The sequence below is a fragment of the Silene latifolia genome, chromosome 8, assembly GCF_048544455.1.
Source record: "Silene latifolia isolate original U9 population chromosome 8, ASM4854445v1, whole genome shotgun sequence".
Taxonomy (NCBI): Eukaryota; Viridiplantae; Streptophyta; class Magnoliopsida; order Caryophyllales; family Caryophyllaceae; genus Silene; species Silene latifolia.
Genome location: NC_133533.1, coordinates 71,044,826 through 71,062,708, shown reverse-complemented (window position 1 = coordinate 71,062,708; position 17,883 = coordinate 71,044,826). Strand labels below are relative to the sequence as shown.

The window sequence follows — 17,883 nt, the reverse complement described above, 5'->3', positions numbered from 1 at the left end:
AAGTAGGCCAAGACTCTGAGCTGGGCCAGATTGACCGAACGAGTTTGGTCAAACTAGGTTTAAACCGGTCAGCCTCGATTTGACCGATGACCCGTCGCGGGACTCGGGTCGAGGGTTTGTCTTTGAGGTGATATTGGTTGTCAATGGATGTTTTATGTTGATTCCTTGATATTTTTAATTATCATTCCACATGTTGGTTGTTGGATGCTTTGGATGCCTTATGCTTGAGTCTTGTTGCCTCTTTGCCATTTTAGCTTGTTCTCATGGATTATGGTACTAGTGGTTAGTTGGAATTTGGATTATTATTGATATTGGAGATATTGTTGGATTGTCAACTAAATATGCTCTTGCGAAGCCTTTCATATGCTAGGGTGTGTATGATCATTTGTGTGTGCAAGTTTGGACTCTTTGCCCCTTTTTTTTGGTTAATTGGGTGTCCTACTTGTCTTGTGTGGTGTGGGCTAAAGTATTCAAGCTGGGACTAGGTCCTAGGTGAGTATTTCGGCCTTCATCATAGATAGGCCATTATAGTCTTTGACGAGTGTATGTTTGCGGCTTAATAGCCTTTGTGTCTTAACTTGGTGGGTTTATATCCAAGTTAGGGCATGACCTCCTGACGTACTCGTAGAAGTATGTGGTCAGCTTAAGTACTAGCCAATCCTTTGGTGGACTCCTTAGGGGTACTCATGTGTGTGATCATGGGTCTTGGATGCGGTATTTTCCGCATGTCGCTAGGTCTGCGCAGGTTTAGGACTAGGGTGTTTACCTTACCTCGTGGTATAGACTCGAGTTACAGAGTGACTATTGACCGTCCTAAGAACTTATGCCTGTCTCTAGATATATTGTCCTTTCTTGTTTGATGATTCTATGAATCATAGAAGGTGAGATGCAAGCCGGCTATGGTTGATAGAGTTTGGATTCCTGGATGTTATGTGATTCACATGATAGTGTAGTATGAGTCGGTCTAGTATTCACATGCTAGGACTATGTGTTGTTTTATTGTTGTTCACATGATAAGCACAATTGTCTAGCATCTATATACTAAGGCTATGTGTTATTCATATTCATATTCTTATGTTTACATGTTATATTAATTATGACATTTCGTGGCTGGGAGAACTCAGAGTTACTCCCCACTGACTGTGGCTTTCGTATTTGTATAAAATACGATTGACAGGTAGGTGATGCATATATGGGGTACATGGACGAGCTAGCGAGCAAAGTAACCTTGGGACCTAGATTGGCTTTATTTTATTATGACCCTTAAACACTTTTTATGTTATATACTTTTTAGGGACATATGTCTCCCTTTATCATATTTGGGTTGTATAACTTTGTTTCGCGACTTTAGCGATGTTTTATTATGAGATTTATTTTAGACCTTGCTTGTTTGACACCTTCCCATTTGGATACTTTTATAACAGGTTCAGGTTTTTAAAATTACAGGTTTTTACCCAAATGAACCTATTACAAACATATCCATGCAGTTTTATTCTAGAATTACGTGTTTATTCTTCCGCAATGAATGAGGGTGTCACACCGGTGCCCACTATGGATCGTGACTACTATCTCGACCTGAAATGGTTGAGGACTTTGGCTGACGGTAGCCTAGCTTGGAGGGTGTGGGGCGTGAGTTGGATGAAGATTCCAGCTCCTGAGCACCTCCCACCCACGGAGCCCTTAGAGCCGGCGGTAGTGACGGTGGACTCCATGATGAGGAGGAGGAGGAGGAGGATGATGATAGACCCCGCCATCTACAGACCTACCTCATCGACGACACGATTCTCGAGGTGATGCCAGAGCCGAAGAAGGGCGAGAATGCGTCGGTCGTGGCGGTGGAGAGACCTAGGTTGGGGAGAGGACCCCGTCGAGTGAGGGAGAGGACCTCGGAGACTAGACCACGGCCGGTGGCAGCACAGTAGCAGCAGCATCCTTTTCCATACTACCCTTACCTCGACACCCCGGAGACGCGATCCAGCTACTTGGCGGAGAGAGTGTCATCTACCTTGACACTCCGGAACATGCACGAGATGGCGTACGCTCAGGGGATAGGGACCGAGGGACCGCATCCGGTTTGGTGGAGTGGAGTTGGGGACTACACAGGGGTTTTCCATTCCTACGGGGTGGATCAGTCGACGTGGGGGACACCTCAGTCCTTTGCCTACGGTGGCTTGACTCCATGGTACGTGGGCCCGGAGCAGGAGAGCAGGAGTGGATGCGGGATTGGGTCATCGGGAGCGGTACTTCAAGCGGTGGTGGTGATGATGAGGTGATGGTTGAGCGGAAGAAAAGAAGAGCGGGAGGAGTGATACTCCTTGTACTTATCTTTGTTGATGGTAGTTGGTTTTAGAAGTTGGTAGTGTTGTTAGACTTTAGTAGTTGTTTTCGTTGAGACTTAGTTGGACTTGTATTGTTGGCCATAAGGCCAGATTTGATACTTTGACCTTATTGCAGGATGTTGGGAGTCAGGGAGTGATCCCGACTCGATTGGTATGACGATTACATACATGTATGTTGGTTTACGACGAGCTTCATAGGCATTTTTGGCCTGTAGGTACTCGACAGAGTACCCCGTACTCTATCGAGTAGCTGCAGGCATGTAGGAAGTAAAGCATTCTGATCTGTAGGCTACTCGATCGAGTATCCAGGACACTCGATCGAGTAGCATGTTACTCGATCGAGTACCGCTTCATACTCGATCGAGTAGCACTGTTACATGAGGATTTCGAAAATTAAAAATGTTCAATTGTTTTATAATTGCAAGTTTAATGTTTAATGTAGTTGTTAGTGCCTCGTAACGCCAAGGAACCGCTAATTTCATATGTTGGAAGTCAAGTTTCGGTTTTATATACATATTTGTAACAATTAGTGAAGTGGCGACGGTTTCTTGATTGTTTTAAATTTACATATGCCATATTACCATTCATTCATTGAAGTTACATTTCTTCATACGTTGTGCGTACGATATTAACGTGCTTTATCGATGGCGACTAGTTATCCCGGTGAGTTATGTATGATTTATAATTTAACGAGTTTATGCTTAGCGAGTAATGTCCACAATAAATAATATGTTTTAACTCATGTCATGAATCAAATAATAAGTAATATGCGTTGTAATTTTGGTGGTGAACTTCGAGGACGAAGTTCCTTTTTAGAGGGGAAGAGTAATGTCGCAAAATAAAAAGGCCGGTTTTGAAGTTATGTTGTTACTCGTTTACAAGGTTTTGTTGTTTAATTACTAATCTTTGTTACTACGTTGGTCACATTGCTTATATGAAGTCTAGGTGGTTACTTTAGTTCGTTAAAATGAATGTGATAGTATGTTTTAAAGGACCATCATAAAGAGCTAGTTGTGGTGCGATGTGTCGTAATAGAACGAATTAGTGAGTAACACGTGGTGTTAGTTGTGCAGCATGAAGTTGGTACGAGATACGTTTCGGGTTGATAGTTGTTATCAAATGATGTTTCGGGTTGATAATTGTTATCACATGATGAGCGATGGTTGTTTGTGTTGGCTCGTATGGCAAGGTCGATGTTTGATATATAATAGTTCGTAAGAATTGATACATACATATAGAGTGACAATTAATGGTGATAATGTTTGCATGATAGTTGTAAGAGTCGATAGGTATAGAGCGTAGACGGTGATGATGATGACATGGGGGGGATGGTATTTCCAGGGAGCAGTGGTTTGAGTAGGAAGTTTGGTAATGTCGTGTTTTTCCGTGTCTTGTGCGTGAGATAGGTGAGTTGAACTTCGGGGACGAAGTTCTTTTAAGGGGGGAAGACTGTAATACCCGCCCTTTTTGAGACCCTTTGACCAGCGTTGACTGACCTTGGGAGTGGGAATAGCCTTAGAAGTGAGTGCCAAAATCATCTTGGGTTGCGTGTTAAGAGTGGTACTCGATAGAGTAGAGGCTACTCGATCGAGTAGCTAGGTTACTCGATCGAGTAGGGGGCCACTCGATCGAGTATGTTGGGTACTCGATCGAGTACCGAGTTTTCAGCGAGGGTTTTATATCGCGTTTTGTTAAATCCGCATATCACTTCCGCCACTTTCCTCCTATCCTTCAGTCGCCTCTTTCCCTTCCCTTCACCACAAAACCTCCATGGAAGCCTCTTTGAAGATCCTTGTGCCTTAGGAGAGCGTCACTTGAGTCGGGTAGCGATCTTTTGCTGAGTTTCTCCCTATAGGTATGTCATAATCATCATCCGTGTCCTTGTTCTTTACAGTTAGGGTTTGCTTGTTAGTAATAGATAATTGTATTGTGGTTATAGGCTTTGCTTGGTCGCTGGATATGTTGTTTGTCGGCATGGATTGGTTGCAGTTGCTTAAAGGTAGGTTCGCCTACTCAGTTTCTGTAGATGGTCTAGTATGTCGGTCGTTGTGGTTGTATTGTGATTGCTTAGTATCGTAATTGTATTGTGACGGCTGTGATTGTGATTGTGGTTGTTGTCTCTGGCTCTCGAGATGCGTCTCGGCTGAGTGGGGTCACTTGCGGGAGTGACTTCACGCCCTAGTTTCGCCCTCCGTGGAACCCGCCACGGGAGGGGATGTGGACATTAATGGACAGGGTTATCGCTCATTATGAGGAGCGGGGATTTGGTGGGAACGGCCGCGTCCCCCATCGGGGGATCTGGTCCAAAGGGGACGATCGATGTGAGTTGGTTGAGTTACCGTGATCGTGTTTGAGACTGATAGCATTGTTTGTATTGATAATTGTAGTTGTCGTTGTCGTATCTTCTCTCAGTACTGACCTTGTGTGGTTGTTTGTTTGTTATGTGTCTGCCGTGATCCCTTATGGTGAGCAGTCGGTCTTAGCAGGTGTTGATGTTGTTGATAGCTGGAGTCCGGGCAGGGATGAGTCTTCACGAGATTCGATAGTCATAGCGAGTAGTCTTTGAGTTGTATCTTTCATATCGTTTGTTGGTTTAGATCGCTTGTAATACAATATAATAGTTCTTTTATCGACATTTGATTATTACTATCCTCGGGCAACTGAGATGATAACGCCCTTATATGCTAAGGAAGGCCTAGTTAAGGCTCCTCTGAATATGGGGGTGTTACAGTATATGCTAGCTATGACCGATTACTTCTCAAAGTGGATTGAAGCAGAGGCAATGACAGAGGTAAAAGAACAGCAAGTGATCTCTTTCTTCAAGCGCAACATCATAAGCAGATTTGGGATACCATCCGAAATCATATGTGACAACGGGTCCCAGTTCATTTCAGATAACACCGAGGGCTTCTGTGCACGGTGGAACTTAACATTAAGGAAATCAGCCCCCAGATATCCACAAACCAATGGCCAAGCCGAATCCAGCAACAAGATCATTGTGGAGAACCTCAGGAAACGGCTGGAAGAACTAGGGGGAAAATGGGCTGATGAACTACCATTGGTACTCTGGTCAGACAGAACAACGCCGAAAATGGAAACATGCCAAACTCCGTTTAGCCTTGTATACGGAGCAGAGGCGAATACCTCGGAATTTCGGTACCCACGCACGATATACGGCCGTCGACGGCACAGAGCAAAACAAGACCGAAATGGCCAGGAGCCTGGATACAGTTGATGAGCTGCGAGAAAGCGCCTACATACGTATGACATCGTATAAACAGTCTGTAGCAAGGATATACAATAAGAATGTCAAAATCAGGACCCTTGAGGTAGGGGACCTCGTACTCAGAAGGGTATTCGAAAATACCAAGAACCACAAAGCAGGCAAGTTTTTCTATAAATGGGAAGGGCCATATCAGGTCGAAAGCGTTATCAAGAATGGGGCATACAGGTTGATGACCATGCACGGTCAAATCCTGGATAAACCCTGGAACATCCTTCACTTGAAACGGTACTTTGTCTGACAAAGTGCCAAAACTTTAGTGTACAAAGGACCTTTCAAAAGTCCGTGAAGCAAAAAAAAAAAAAAAAAAAAAAAAAAAAAAACGGTGGGAGGTTAGTATATGCTTTAGGTATTGGTGTGTTTCCAAAACTTTTTCTTTTTTCTTTCTTAGTTTTCCTTTAACCAAATAGAGTCGTTTTTAAACCAAGTAGTTCAGGCTGTGGCTTCCTGGATCCAGGTGTTGCCCTGGAACACCATGAGATAGCACCAGGTTAATTTGCACTACTTTGGACTTTATAATGCTTCTACGAAGAAAGGCTTTGGTACTAATGTTGGTTACTTGTCAGATGAGGCACACTTTGAGGCAGCCCCTGCCATGTGAGGCTACGAAGACGGTCATCTTAAGTCAAGCCACAACGGGAGCGTACGCCGAGGTAGCGCGCATGGTACGGCATACTAAGACCACCCATACCTTAACGTTAACTCTGTAATTCCATAGCTATGTCGTAGATCAATGGGTGCACACACGGATTTCAAACGTCTGGAACCACAAGGAACGCAATATTCCTTGTTAGTCAGAAACATTCAATGAAGGTATGCTCCAGTCAGCTAACCCTAGTGATAACATATTTTATGTCATGAGTAAAATATGTTATCAAAAACCGCTCACCAGGAACAGGAGCTGTGCACCTAGAACCACGTCAGCCACCTGGGTACACCTACGTGGAATCAAAACTCCAGAAACCAATGGCAAAAACGCAAGTATAACAAAAGTAGGGCCTAAAAACCTGGGCCCAGAGCTACTTTAAGTTAAGGCACCTGCTACCTTTAGCAGGCGCCATCAGAAGTTCAAAACCTGCACACCGGCAGGCACAAAACAAGCCAGAACAAGAAAGAAAATAAAAAAGAGTTTTTTTACAAAACTTGCGCCACACAGGGCCAAGTCCCCAGATAATTTGAAATAAAATTTAAGAGAGGTCAATCCTCTCAACAACTGCACACTGACCACTGCTCTGCTCGCCATGCTCTGTTTGCTTCTCTGTTGCAGATGCCTGAACAGCCTCAGGAGTTGCAGTGGCACCATCACCAGTCTCCCCCGCCAGGATCTCCTCAACAGTCCCAGAGATGGCTCCAGAGATATCCATGGCTGTACACTCGGGCTCCGGGTTAGCAGCTTCAGCTTCAGCTTCAGGAGGAAACAGGGCGCTCAGGTCCATGCCATTGGGAAATGCACGGGTAAACTCGGCCAGCTCCTCCTCCAGGTTCCAGGACGTGTGCCTCCCCTCAGTATAAGCACGGATGCAGTCAATCCGCCCCTCAAAAGCAGTGTAGGCTCCCACATTTTTGGCTAGCTCAGCCATCTCTTCAGCACGGGCCTCTGCCTTTGTTAGCCCGGAAGTCAGAACACAATTAGCCTCCTGGGTCCTCGCCAGCTGGTCTTTAGCTGCCTCTTTCTCCTTTAAAGCCGTGTGGAGGTGCTCCCTCAATTTAGCACAGGTGGCTGTGAGCTCCTTATTCTTCCCCACGGAAGCCAGGCACTCAACCTTGGCTCTCTGCAACATCTTGCGAAGATAGAGAGATGATTAAAGAGCCTGCGATAAGAAAACCAAGAGTCAGGAAAGCGTAGGGGCAAAGAGAGAAAGGGGACCGTGAGAAAAAAACTCACAAGGAAGCAGTGTTCAGCAGCCAGGTCAGTCAACTCCTGGGGGGCAGTCGAGTCGAATGCCTTAGAGCAAGCCGGAGTCAGGAACCTTTCCAGCGCAGGCCAGTAGTTGGCCTGATCAGCATCCCCAAAGTTAGCAGGAAGGCGCAGCAACAGTTCGTCATCATGAACGGGGGACCCAGGCGCACGAGATATGGGAGTCACTTCGATAGGTTCTGGGGCAGGTCTGGAGTTGGACCTCCTCCTTGAGGAGGCGGCAGAGGTAAAGGAGTCAGCAGTTGTTTTCCTGGTATGGCGCATCAGGATCTCAGAAGCAGAGGATCTAGCACTACCTACGGGGGCACCAGAATGCAAGGGATCAGAACGAAGAACCAATGGGTAAGCAGGCTTCTAAAGATTTAAAAAAAAGGGTGTTTAGCGGAAGACATGGTTTCTTCAGTAGCGGAGTCGGCTAAGCCAGAGAGCAGAAGGGGAAACAGTCTATGGTCTTCAGAAATGGAAAAGAGCTTGGCAACAGAAGTGTCCTTGTCCTCAGATTTCTTAGGGTTCTTGAGTTCTGCATCAGATCAAAGAGTAAGGACAGTGAGTGACAAGAGCAACCAAGAAAAGACATGCGAAATATACTTACTCTTAGCAAAAACCCAGTTCTCGAACAAGTAATCGGCGTGAATGGGAAGAGAGTCAAGCTTGACATAGAAGAAATCCTCGTACCACCCGTCATCCTTCCCCTTGGCAGCCGACTGAAGAAAATTCTCAGTCTTCTCCACAGCCCTAAAAGTGTATTGGCCATGTCCCAACGACCGACACTCAAACCTATGGGCCAGATCTGATAGCCCAATTTCAGCGCCCAGGCGGTTGTTCAGAGCAACGGTATACAAGAGGATTCTCCATGCATAGGGGGCAATTTGGGCCATGGGTAGGGAGTTCAGACGAATGAACTCTTGAATCATCAAGGGAAAAGGGAATCTAAGGCCAAGGGCGAAGGGGTAAGTGTATAAGCAGATCCACCCCGCACGGAAGGCGTCTGCTTTCTGACCAGGTTTGGGGATGAGGAGCACCACGTCATCACCCAATACAAGTAGGGCTTTGATTCTAGGGATGTCCTCTTGGGTTAGGTGGGAGTCGCCGGAATGTGGTCTTTTGAGAACTCCCTGTGAAGGGAAGTCATCGTTTTCGAGGTCGATGGTGGTGGAGAAGGATGGTGTTAAACGGGTCTTTGCCATGATAAACAAGGAGAGAGAAGCAGAAGTACCTGAGAAGATGGATAAAGGTGGCGCTGGCAGTGAAAGGACGTTGACGAAGAGGGATTTTGGGGAGACGAAAATTTGAAGATTTTGAGGAAATGAAATGATGATGAAAGAGAAAAAGGCGGACGGGCGAGATTAAATAGGAGGGGGTAGTTGGGGTTTTGAGAAATGTGAATTGAAGGTGAGTATGCGAGAAGTCACTCAACGATACACTACAATTTCCCGCTCAAACAATTAGGGTTGCACTTTCGCGGAAAATTGGGGCCAAACTGTTAGGCCCAAAATCTGGATATGGGCTGACTTGGGGCAGCAGGCCTGGAAGCATTGCGGGATGTAGGGTATCAGGGAGTCAGAGTGGCAGCATCAGCAAGCAGCGCAGGATGTGGGCTTTGATCCGCACGGAGGAAGCATGTGAGAGCCCAATCTCTTGCCGAATCCAAAGAAGGAAAGTCCTACCCGGTGTCAAATTAGGAATAACTTGGAGGGAAAGCAAGAAACCCTAGCTCATCGAACTCCCCTATATAAGGAGCCTCAATGCAAAGACGAAGGATCATCAGAAAATACGAGAGCTACACCCTAACATTCATAAGCAAACATACGAACTGTATTTCCTCCCGAATTATAGTGAAAATATTGGTGGGATTCTGTCTCCCCCCGCGGTTGTTTCCCACATTGGGTTTTCCGCGTCACCAAGATCACTTGTGTTCTTTATTTACGTTGCTTTTACAGGTTAACATACAACGATCAAACGAATCATAATTCAGACCTAACGCTAAGACTACTTTAACCCTAAATTGGTAGAAATTTACCAAAACAGTTCCCATCGCAACAGGTAACCAATACCGCCAATGGGGACCACAACCTAGCCCACCTAAGCCCTGCTGATCGCAATGAGCGAACCCAGATCATTAATGTGCAAATCCCCCTTGTGACGGGAACCACAAGGAGCGAACATGGTGGTAAAGACCATCTCCCGATAATGGCTTCACAATCGATATCAAGAATAATCATCACCGTCATCACCATCTAAATATTGTAACTGAATCAACTCATCAAGACACCTACAACCAAGATAACAACATAACACAATTAGACAAACAACCATGAATTGTAACTGAGTACGGATCCCCAACCTTTTCTCTAATCCATTGAAATGCATCAATCATTTACCACGCCAAGCACATATCCGCATCCTATCCTTGAAGAACAAACAGTTGCCAATGGCGGTGACGACTCGACTCCATGACTACGCTATCTCCCTTCCCAGATTAGTGTTCAAGGTTAACTCTTGATTGGGTGGTGGAGAGATAAGATAATTGGGGGAGCGATGAAATTACGTTTAGGAAAAGATGAAAATGTATCGTGGAAAAAGAATTACGTTGTAGCCTCCGTGTTTTATATTAACACGTTAGAAAGCATACTCGGTCGAGTATGGAACATACTCGGCCGAGTACCAACGTTACTCGGCCGAGTGACCCTTACTTGGTCGAGTAACCAGTAAAGAATGCGATACAGCTCTCTCTTCCACTTCTACTAAAGGTCTCTTATGGTCAAAAGGTCGGTCAAAGGGTCCCTAACAGGGCGGGTATTACATTCTTCCCTCCTTAAAAGGAACTTCGTCCCCGAAGTTCGTCTCACACACCAATCGTAACTAAACCGATTAGGACATAAGGTTGATAACATATATACTACACAGTCATCAAACCATCACTAAGGTAACTAAACACTGGAACATGTATACTACCCTAGAGTCATCATGACATTATCATAACAGCAATGAAGTCAATGTTTGCCAACACAACTACATCACTTGCATAACTAAACCGATTAGGACACAAGGTTGATAAGATACCATAAATTAAATAGCAACAACTTAAAAGATTAAAAGTAACAGTTGTCTTGATGTTATCTATCCCTCATAAAATGATTTTCGCCCCCAAAGTTCACTCCCAATTATAGCAAAGAAATCATAACTTTTGAACACACTAATAACTAAAGCAATCATCATATCTCATTGTCAAACATAACCAGCACGAAATTGATCCAATGCAACTGTGCTCAACGATTAAATGGTATGAACATAACTTCGAATCACAGATGCATGTAATGAAATATAACAATTTGAACACACAAATTAGTATCATAAAAGATGACTCTTTCAATTTAAAGACCAAAGATTTCAGATTTGAGCAACGTTACACATTCAATTAATTGGAAATAAGAAGCTTAAAGATGCATTATCTTAAATTGAAAAGTTGATTGAATGAAAGAAAGACAAGAGGATGAAATCCAAGAGCAAATAGCAAATCACAAAGAGTTTTTGTTCGGAGAGAAAACTTCAGGAAATTTTGAGTGAATTAGAAATAGAAGTAGTCGAAATAATGAGGGATATGTGTTAATAATGGTCCGGAAATTCTATCGCTGAACCGGTAAAAATCAGCGTACAAGGTCGAGTACTAGACCTTCTCGGTCGGGTAGCCTCTACTCGATCAAGTATACATGGCTACTCGGTCGAGTACTCAGGATTTGCAGAATACAGTAGCTACTGTTTTCTGAGTACTCGGCCGAGTGCAAACATGCTCGGTCGAGTAAGGCGTACTCGGTCGAGTACCCTATGTACTCGGTCGAGTACCCTGGATTATTAACTGAATTCGTTTATCATTAACGTCGTCGTCCCCGCAACACGAAAAACATTGCTCGGAGTCCAACATTATTCCGAACTCGTCACATTTAGGTCCTATTTCTATCACACATTATGTAACTTAACAACTTGACCCGCCTACTTCAACTTATTCGCACAAAATACATCGTATCCCCATATAACCTTTTCACAAAAGACCACCCAACGCATGAAAGTTCTACCATCTCGGTTACCCGATGCAATGAATATCAAATAGACTATAAAAGAACATACTTTAATAGATAAGTATAAGTGATTACATAACAAGATCCAAAACTGTCAAAAGAGATACAACTGTTCCAAATTCCAAAGCCAACTAAAACAAATATAAAGTTTGATAATACAGCGGAAGACTCTAAAAGACTCGTGGTGACTCAATCCCAGTTATCCCTCGCGCATCCAACTCATACCTGCTCAATAACTGCTCACCATCCCCGAATGAACCACCACAGTTTTTAAAACAATTAAACGGGGTCAGTTACTGATTGCACAATATAATATAAAGCAATATCAACAATACAACCAATCCTCCAACACCGTCACATCACCAAACACCTGACTGGTCTGAAGGTCTAGTCCTGCCATATTACGGCCGCAACCAGTAATCCACACCGCCAGTTGGGGACCGCAGCCAGTCCCACCTAAGCCCCGCTCATCAATACCAAGCGCAAACCTATGTTCTTTAATGTGCACATCCCCTATTGTGGCGGGTTCCACAAGGGGCGAATCAAGGGCGTGAAGTCACTCCCGCAAGTAACTCCACTCAGCCGAGGCCGCACCTCACGAACCACAGACAAACACAACCAACCAACTACTACATCAACAATTACCAATTCAATACGATAAAGATCAACAACATTAAACAACAATCAACAATCAACCAACCATCTAATACAATGTAACCAATAACTGAGTAGGGAAACACTACCTGGAAATGCAATCACCAATATCGTCACAACAGCGAATCAGAAACGTTCTTCTACGAAATCACCTCATATCTATCATACTATCATACAATCACCATCTAATATAAAAGTACTCCCAAAACCCCCAAATTACCCAATTAGGATTTCAACCAAAATCAATAAAACAATATAAAAATTATACTAGGATCTTACCCACAACGCGACGGTCTCAACGGCGTAAAGAACTTTGTATTCCGACGACACAAGCCTTAGGATTCGATAGCGATGCGAAAGAGAGAAGCAACGCAACTTTGTTTTATATTTTTGAAGTTTAGAATAGGGTAAAAGTGAAAAGAAACTGACGAAGAGTGTTTTTATATCGTTCTCGTGTTGCTATCAAAACCCGGCAAACAACACGTAAAACTAGACCTGGCAAACGGGTCAACCGGGTCGGGTTTGGGTCGGGCCGGTTTGGGTCGGGTCATTTCGGGTTTCTCAAATTTTTGGGTTAGTTCGGATCGGGTCAGTTCATTTCGGGTTACGGGTCTATTTCGGGTTTGTTGGTCGGGTGTGTTTCGGGTCAAGCGGGTCGGGTTAATTCGGGTCAGGCCATTTTCGGGTCAAAGATTAAGAGAAGAGAGACATTTCAAGTCTATTTGGGTCAATTAAAGTTATATTTTGTCGGGTCATTTTCGAGTTGAGTGGTTTCGGATTGGTCATTTCGGGTCGGGTCTGTTACGGGTCCATGAAAGCTCGGGTCATTTCCGGGTCGGGTCGGGTCACTTCGGGCTTCGGGTGTCATTCGGGTTCAGCAATTCGGGTCGATTTCGGGTCTCGGGTCATCCTTTTCGGGTCGGGTCAATCGGGTCGGGTTGATTTTGCCAGGTCTACGTAAAACCCGAATTACTCGATCGAGTAAGTGACTTACTCGACCGAGTTGCCCTTATTCGATCGAGTACTCATCAGACAGAACATTGTTTCTTACGCAAAACTCACTTACTCGACTGAGTAAACCTTACTCGGTAGAGTACCCAACATCACATAAAACCGTAGTATTACACTTGACACCAAATGAATACAAAGTGCAGGATGGATACAATTGACTGAGAATCACATATCATGGGGTTGCCTGAATGGCTGGAGACATGTATTCGGCAAATGCTCCACAATCGGCATTTATTTTTTGGGCTTCCACGTTAGAGAGACTACTCATTAGAGATAGAATGATTAGAATGGGATTTGGCCATGAAGGTTGCTCTCCCCTCCCTTCTTACTGCCCAGGTTATACAATATGTTGCTCGAAAGTTTCTTGCTCGAAATGTGGGTGTAACAACCAGCAAAGACACTTTTTGGCAGCGTCTTATTAGTGGACCTTGATTTGGGTTTTATCAGTTTGTAATGTTTTTCTTCATTGTTTTTGTATCAGTGTAGCCTGTAGGAGGTCATCGAGTTGTATGGCTAGTAAAGCCAGAACCATTTATGATGTAATTGGCCTCATTATTAATCTACTTGCCATTTACCAAAAAAAAAAAAAAATTGATTGATATGTCGATTTATTCAGATTTATAGTTATGAATTAAATCAGCTATTTAAGTTATTTATATGATAATGTTATGAATATATGTTACCAAATCATTTTCAATATTTTATAAATTATTGAAAAGTTGATAAAAGATAAACCAGATAAATATTTGAGTATTTATTAATGTTGTTAGCATCAATTTCAACGTTGCAATAGTGTTAAGAAGACAGTTTTTTCCCCGAAAAAATGAGTAATAGGTAAGACAAGGACCTATATTTTGAATAATTTTTCAGTTAAGGACCCGAACATTCACATTGTCCAGTTAAGGACTTGAAAGCATTTGCCGTTAAACTTCCGTTAATATGCATGTTTGAATTTATTTCTTGACTCATCTTGTTTGCTAATCGAAGCAGTTCTCCTTGTTTTACAGTCAATTTGACTTCAACACCTACGTTGTCAGTTGTCACCATCTTTAATCATAAATATTTATCTTCATTAAAGTTAATTTAGAGCCTTTAGCCCTTTACACAATTTTTGTTATTAATTAAGGATTTTTCTTATTATCACCTAGGGCTGTAGACGATCCGATTTTAGCTCTATTATCACCTCTTCTTTAATTGTGTCAAAAAAACAAAACTTTAACTCTCCAAAATACACGACAACAAATTCCGAATGCGGTGATTTTTCAAAAAAAATACCCTTGTTGGAGAATTTTAACTGACGATAAAAGTCATCTATCGAGCGATATCCTATGGTTACACGAGTGTCTGAACAGTGAACACCCTATTTTTTTTTCAAATTAACCGTGCTTATGAGATTGAAAAAAAAAAACAACCTAGTAAATTTTGTGCAAAGGGAAGTAAAACTTAGAAACTTCATAGTGATACAAGGGATAAAACATTTAAACAAAACCAAAAAAGCGGAAAATATTTCCTTCGTTCTCACTTCCTCCGTAGCATAAATACAATATCATTCGTTCGATGGCGATAAGATTGTTATTAGTGATGGTTGACAATGATAGTGCTGTAGTCGAATGGACCCAAAACAAAGAGGAAAGTAATTTTGATTTTTTGAATGCTATGAATGCTAACGGAAGTTTAACGGCAAACGATGTCAGGTCCTTATCTGGATAATTTGAAAGTTTGGGTCCTTAACTGTAAAATTATCCAAAGTATAGGTCCTTGTCTTACCTGTTACTCCCGAAAAAATGTTCTTTGAAAAAGTTCCTGTTTGACGGGGTGATTGCCACATTAGTAATTTGGTTGTTGCTTTATAAAGAAAAATCATCCGCAAAACATGCACAAACCTCAAATATTAATCTTCTCATGTGTGCGCATTACAAATTGAAAACAAACAAACTTTGTATCTAAGATCCTTCAAATTGCATCAGGTGAGTTCCCCGTACTTGCACAGTAAGATGTTATAGCAAAAAAAAAAGAAATTAGGAAATATCAAGCAATTTTAATTTTAGTTTTAATATTTCGTAACTAATAACTTCATTTAATTTTTTTTTCAATGTTCTTGATCGCTAATCATTAATAATTTCATAATATAGAATTGTATAGGTCAATATTAACGCTTTGGGGAAATTATAATTTTAAAATTTAACTAATGGATAATTTTGTTGTCAAGATAGCGGCCGCTCTTTACAAACTCTTTTATTCAATTAGTAAATCTTGTTTAGACGGATAACAATAACAACGTAGTCATAAAATGTTTGCTACAGTGTCTCATATAAAATTTGGTGACCACATGTTAGTGTAGATAAATTTGTATTTGTTGAACATTTGGATGTGTTGGAGACATAATGTTTAGAATTTTAGATCGAGGCTCAAACTCTTACTTTTGTTCAAGATCCGTTACTATATGCATTGATTTTTACGACTTATGCATTATAAATTACAATCATACATAAATGGTCCTGACGTTAATATTATTATAAAGTATTTCAGAAAATTTATATTGAAGTAAGCTAAATAAACGTGGGAAAAGATGGATTCGTTCAAGGGACAAGAAGGCATTCAAATGTTGTTAGCTGCAGAACAAGAGGCGCAACAGATTGTTACCAATGCTAGAAATTGTAACTTCTTAAAAACAACTTTATTGTTAATGTACTGTGTAATTATTGAATATTTAATTAGTAGTTAGTCTAATTTGTGGATTTGTAGTGAAGATGCAAAGGTTAAAGCAAGCTAAAGATGAAGCCGATCGGGAAATTATGCATTTTCGCTCCCAATTAGAGAAGGAATATCAGAACAAAATTTCTGAGGTATACTTTCTTCACAAAATGCTGGTTTTTCTTCTTTAATATTCGTTTTCCTATTTGTCTGTGTAAAACGACTCCACAAAAAACTATTATATTATCTTTTTTTCGACTCTTGGATTGATACTATTAGATTAAAGTCAAATGATGTACTTCTCCTAATGACCAATTTGCAGGGTAATGATTTGGTTTTGAACTTTTGTATTTGATCATATTATCTGAAATCGGCCCCATTCTTATCGAATCACTGCTACAAACTCAACATTGATCTAAAACCTCAACTAAAACATCACTTAGCATGTTATTTTCCTTAAGTCTATTTTTTATCACCTGACAACGTCTACAAAATCAAGAAGAGTTAATGTGTTGGACTTGATTGTTTTCAGGGATGAACGTAATATGTATCATTAATAGGTTTAGTTCAGAAATTTTATGTTCGGATGTGGGTTCTGAAATGGACTTTTCTGTATAGAAGACTCGATTTTATTCGTAATGACTAACTTGCCCAAGGGCATATGTGACAAACTTATATAGTCAAGTGGGCAATCGGGATCAACGGTGAAACGGCTTGAAAATGAAACGCAAGAGAAGATTCAGAAGCTTAAGGACTCAGCTTCGAGGGTTACTCCAGACGTTGTCGGTTTGCTTCTCAAGTATGTCACAACTATTAAGAGCTGAACCTAAAATTTAGGTCGCTTTTCTGAAACAATGTTACTTTTATTCCAATAACCACATTTGCTTACCTTGAAATTAGTGCTAATCCCTCTTAACGAAATTGTTGCTTCTTTAGTAGACACAAATAGTTAAGGTGAGGAAGTTGTGACATTTTGTTGCACAATTCTGGTCATGTTCTTTTGTTTTGTTGATTTAATCACATATTAATGTAAATTTGATGTGGGATTAACTACTTTTTGCAAAACTAGATTTTTGTAAGTAGAGTTTTGATTCTTTGTTGAACTTTTCAGCATTAGACAATGTCATTTTATTAATTGTAATTGGTTTCTATTTTGCAAATCCTTTAGGTTATCCAATAAGGCAGTGAGAAAAATAATAGAGATTAATACTCTATTTACTTTTGAACGTTATTCACGAGGTTATAAAATCTTTAGAGTTTTTTGTAATATATTAGTGAAAATACAATTATGTGGAATATTGATTAATTTATCTTTGTGAGTACAATGAGAATATCAAATTCTTATAATTATGTTAATGTGTATTAAATAAATTTTGCAGCATGTGACATACGTATAAAAAGCAAATGCAGTATTTAGTGTTGAATAGAGGACGTATCACTGAGACACTGTATACAAATGGTAAATAGAAACAATCTCAAAGATTTTGGGAGTCTTGGTCTTCACGTGTAGGCCGACCAAATGGAATTATGAGACCATATTCCAAATATTAGCCCTTACCATAACCGTCTTGATCATAGTTTGCAAGTCGTATAAATGCCAACATAATATTTGAGGCGTTAGTATTTGGCGGCAATGTTGTTTCAAACTCTAAAATACGGAGTATTTTCCTTATATATTACTAGGCAGTATCATGTACTTCGCACGACACAATAAAAGCAAACCAATAAAAGCATGTCTAGGAATAATGGTCCTGCTCCAGATAATTGGATACCACTGCACAGGTTGCTGCTGCCCCAAAAGCCATTTGTAACCACTGGAAACCATGTACCTTCCCTGAGTTGCAGTCCAGTTCCCATTAGTAACCCCAACTTTCATTCTTTCCTTAACTTGACAAATTTTATGCCAGG

At 41.5% G+C, this 17,883-nt stretch overlaps 1 protein-coding gene across 1 annotated transcript; it reads left to right on the top strand.

Annotated features, from left to right (window-relative positions):
* The first annotated feature begins 15,158 nt into the window (after positions 1-15,158).
* Positions 15,159-17,135, top strand: LOC141594406 (V-type proton ATPase subunit G 1-like). Its single transcript, XM_074414457.1, has 4 exons — positions 15,159-15,248; positions 15,803-15,938; positions 16,027-16,127; positions 16,656-17,135. The coding sequence occupies exons 2-4, from the start codon at positions 15,851-15,853 to the stop codon at positions 16,797-16,799; spliced, it is 333 nt and encodes a 110-aa protein (XP_074270558.1). The 5' UTR covers positions 15,159-15,248; positions 15,803-15,850; the 3' UTR covers positions 16,800-17,135.
* Positions 17,136-17,883: the final 748 nt, after the last annotated feature.

Bases quoted from the DNA above. Each gene is read 5' to 3' on its own strand.
- LOC141594406 (XM_074414457.1), top strand. From the start codon at position 15,851: ATGGATTCGTTCAAGGGACAAGAAGGCATTCAAATGTTGTTAGCTGCA. The intron at 15,939-16,026 runs GTAACTTCTTAA...GTGGATTTGTAG, and splicing joins TGTTACCAATGCTAGAAATT to TGAAGATGCAAAGGTTAAAG. The intron at 16,128-16,655 runs GTATACTTTCTT...AAACTTATATAG, and splicing joins ATCAGAACAAAATTTCTGAG to TCAAGTGGGCAATCGGGATC.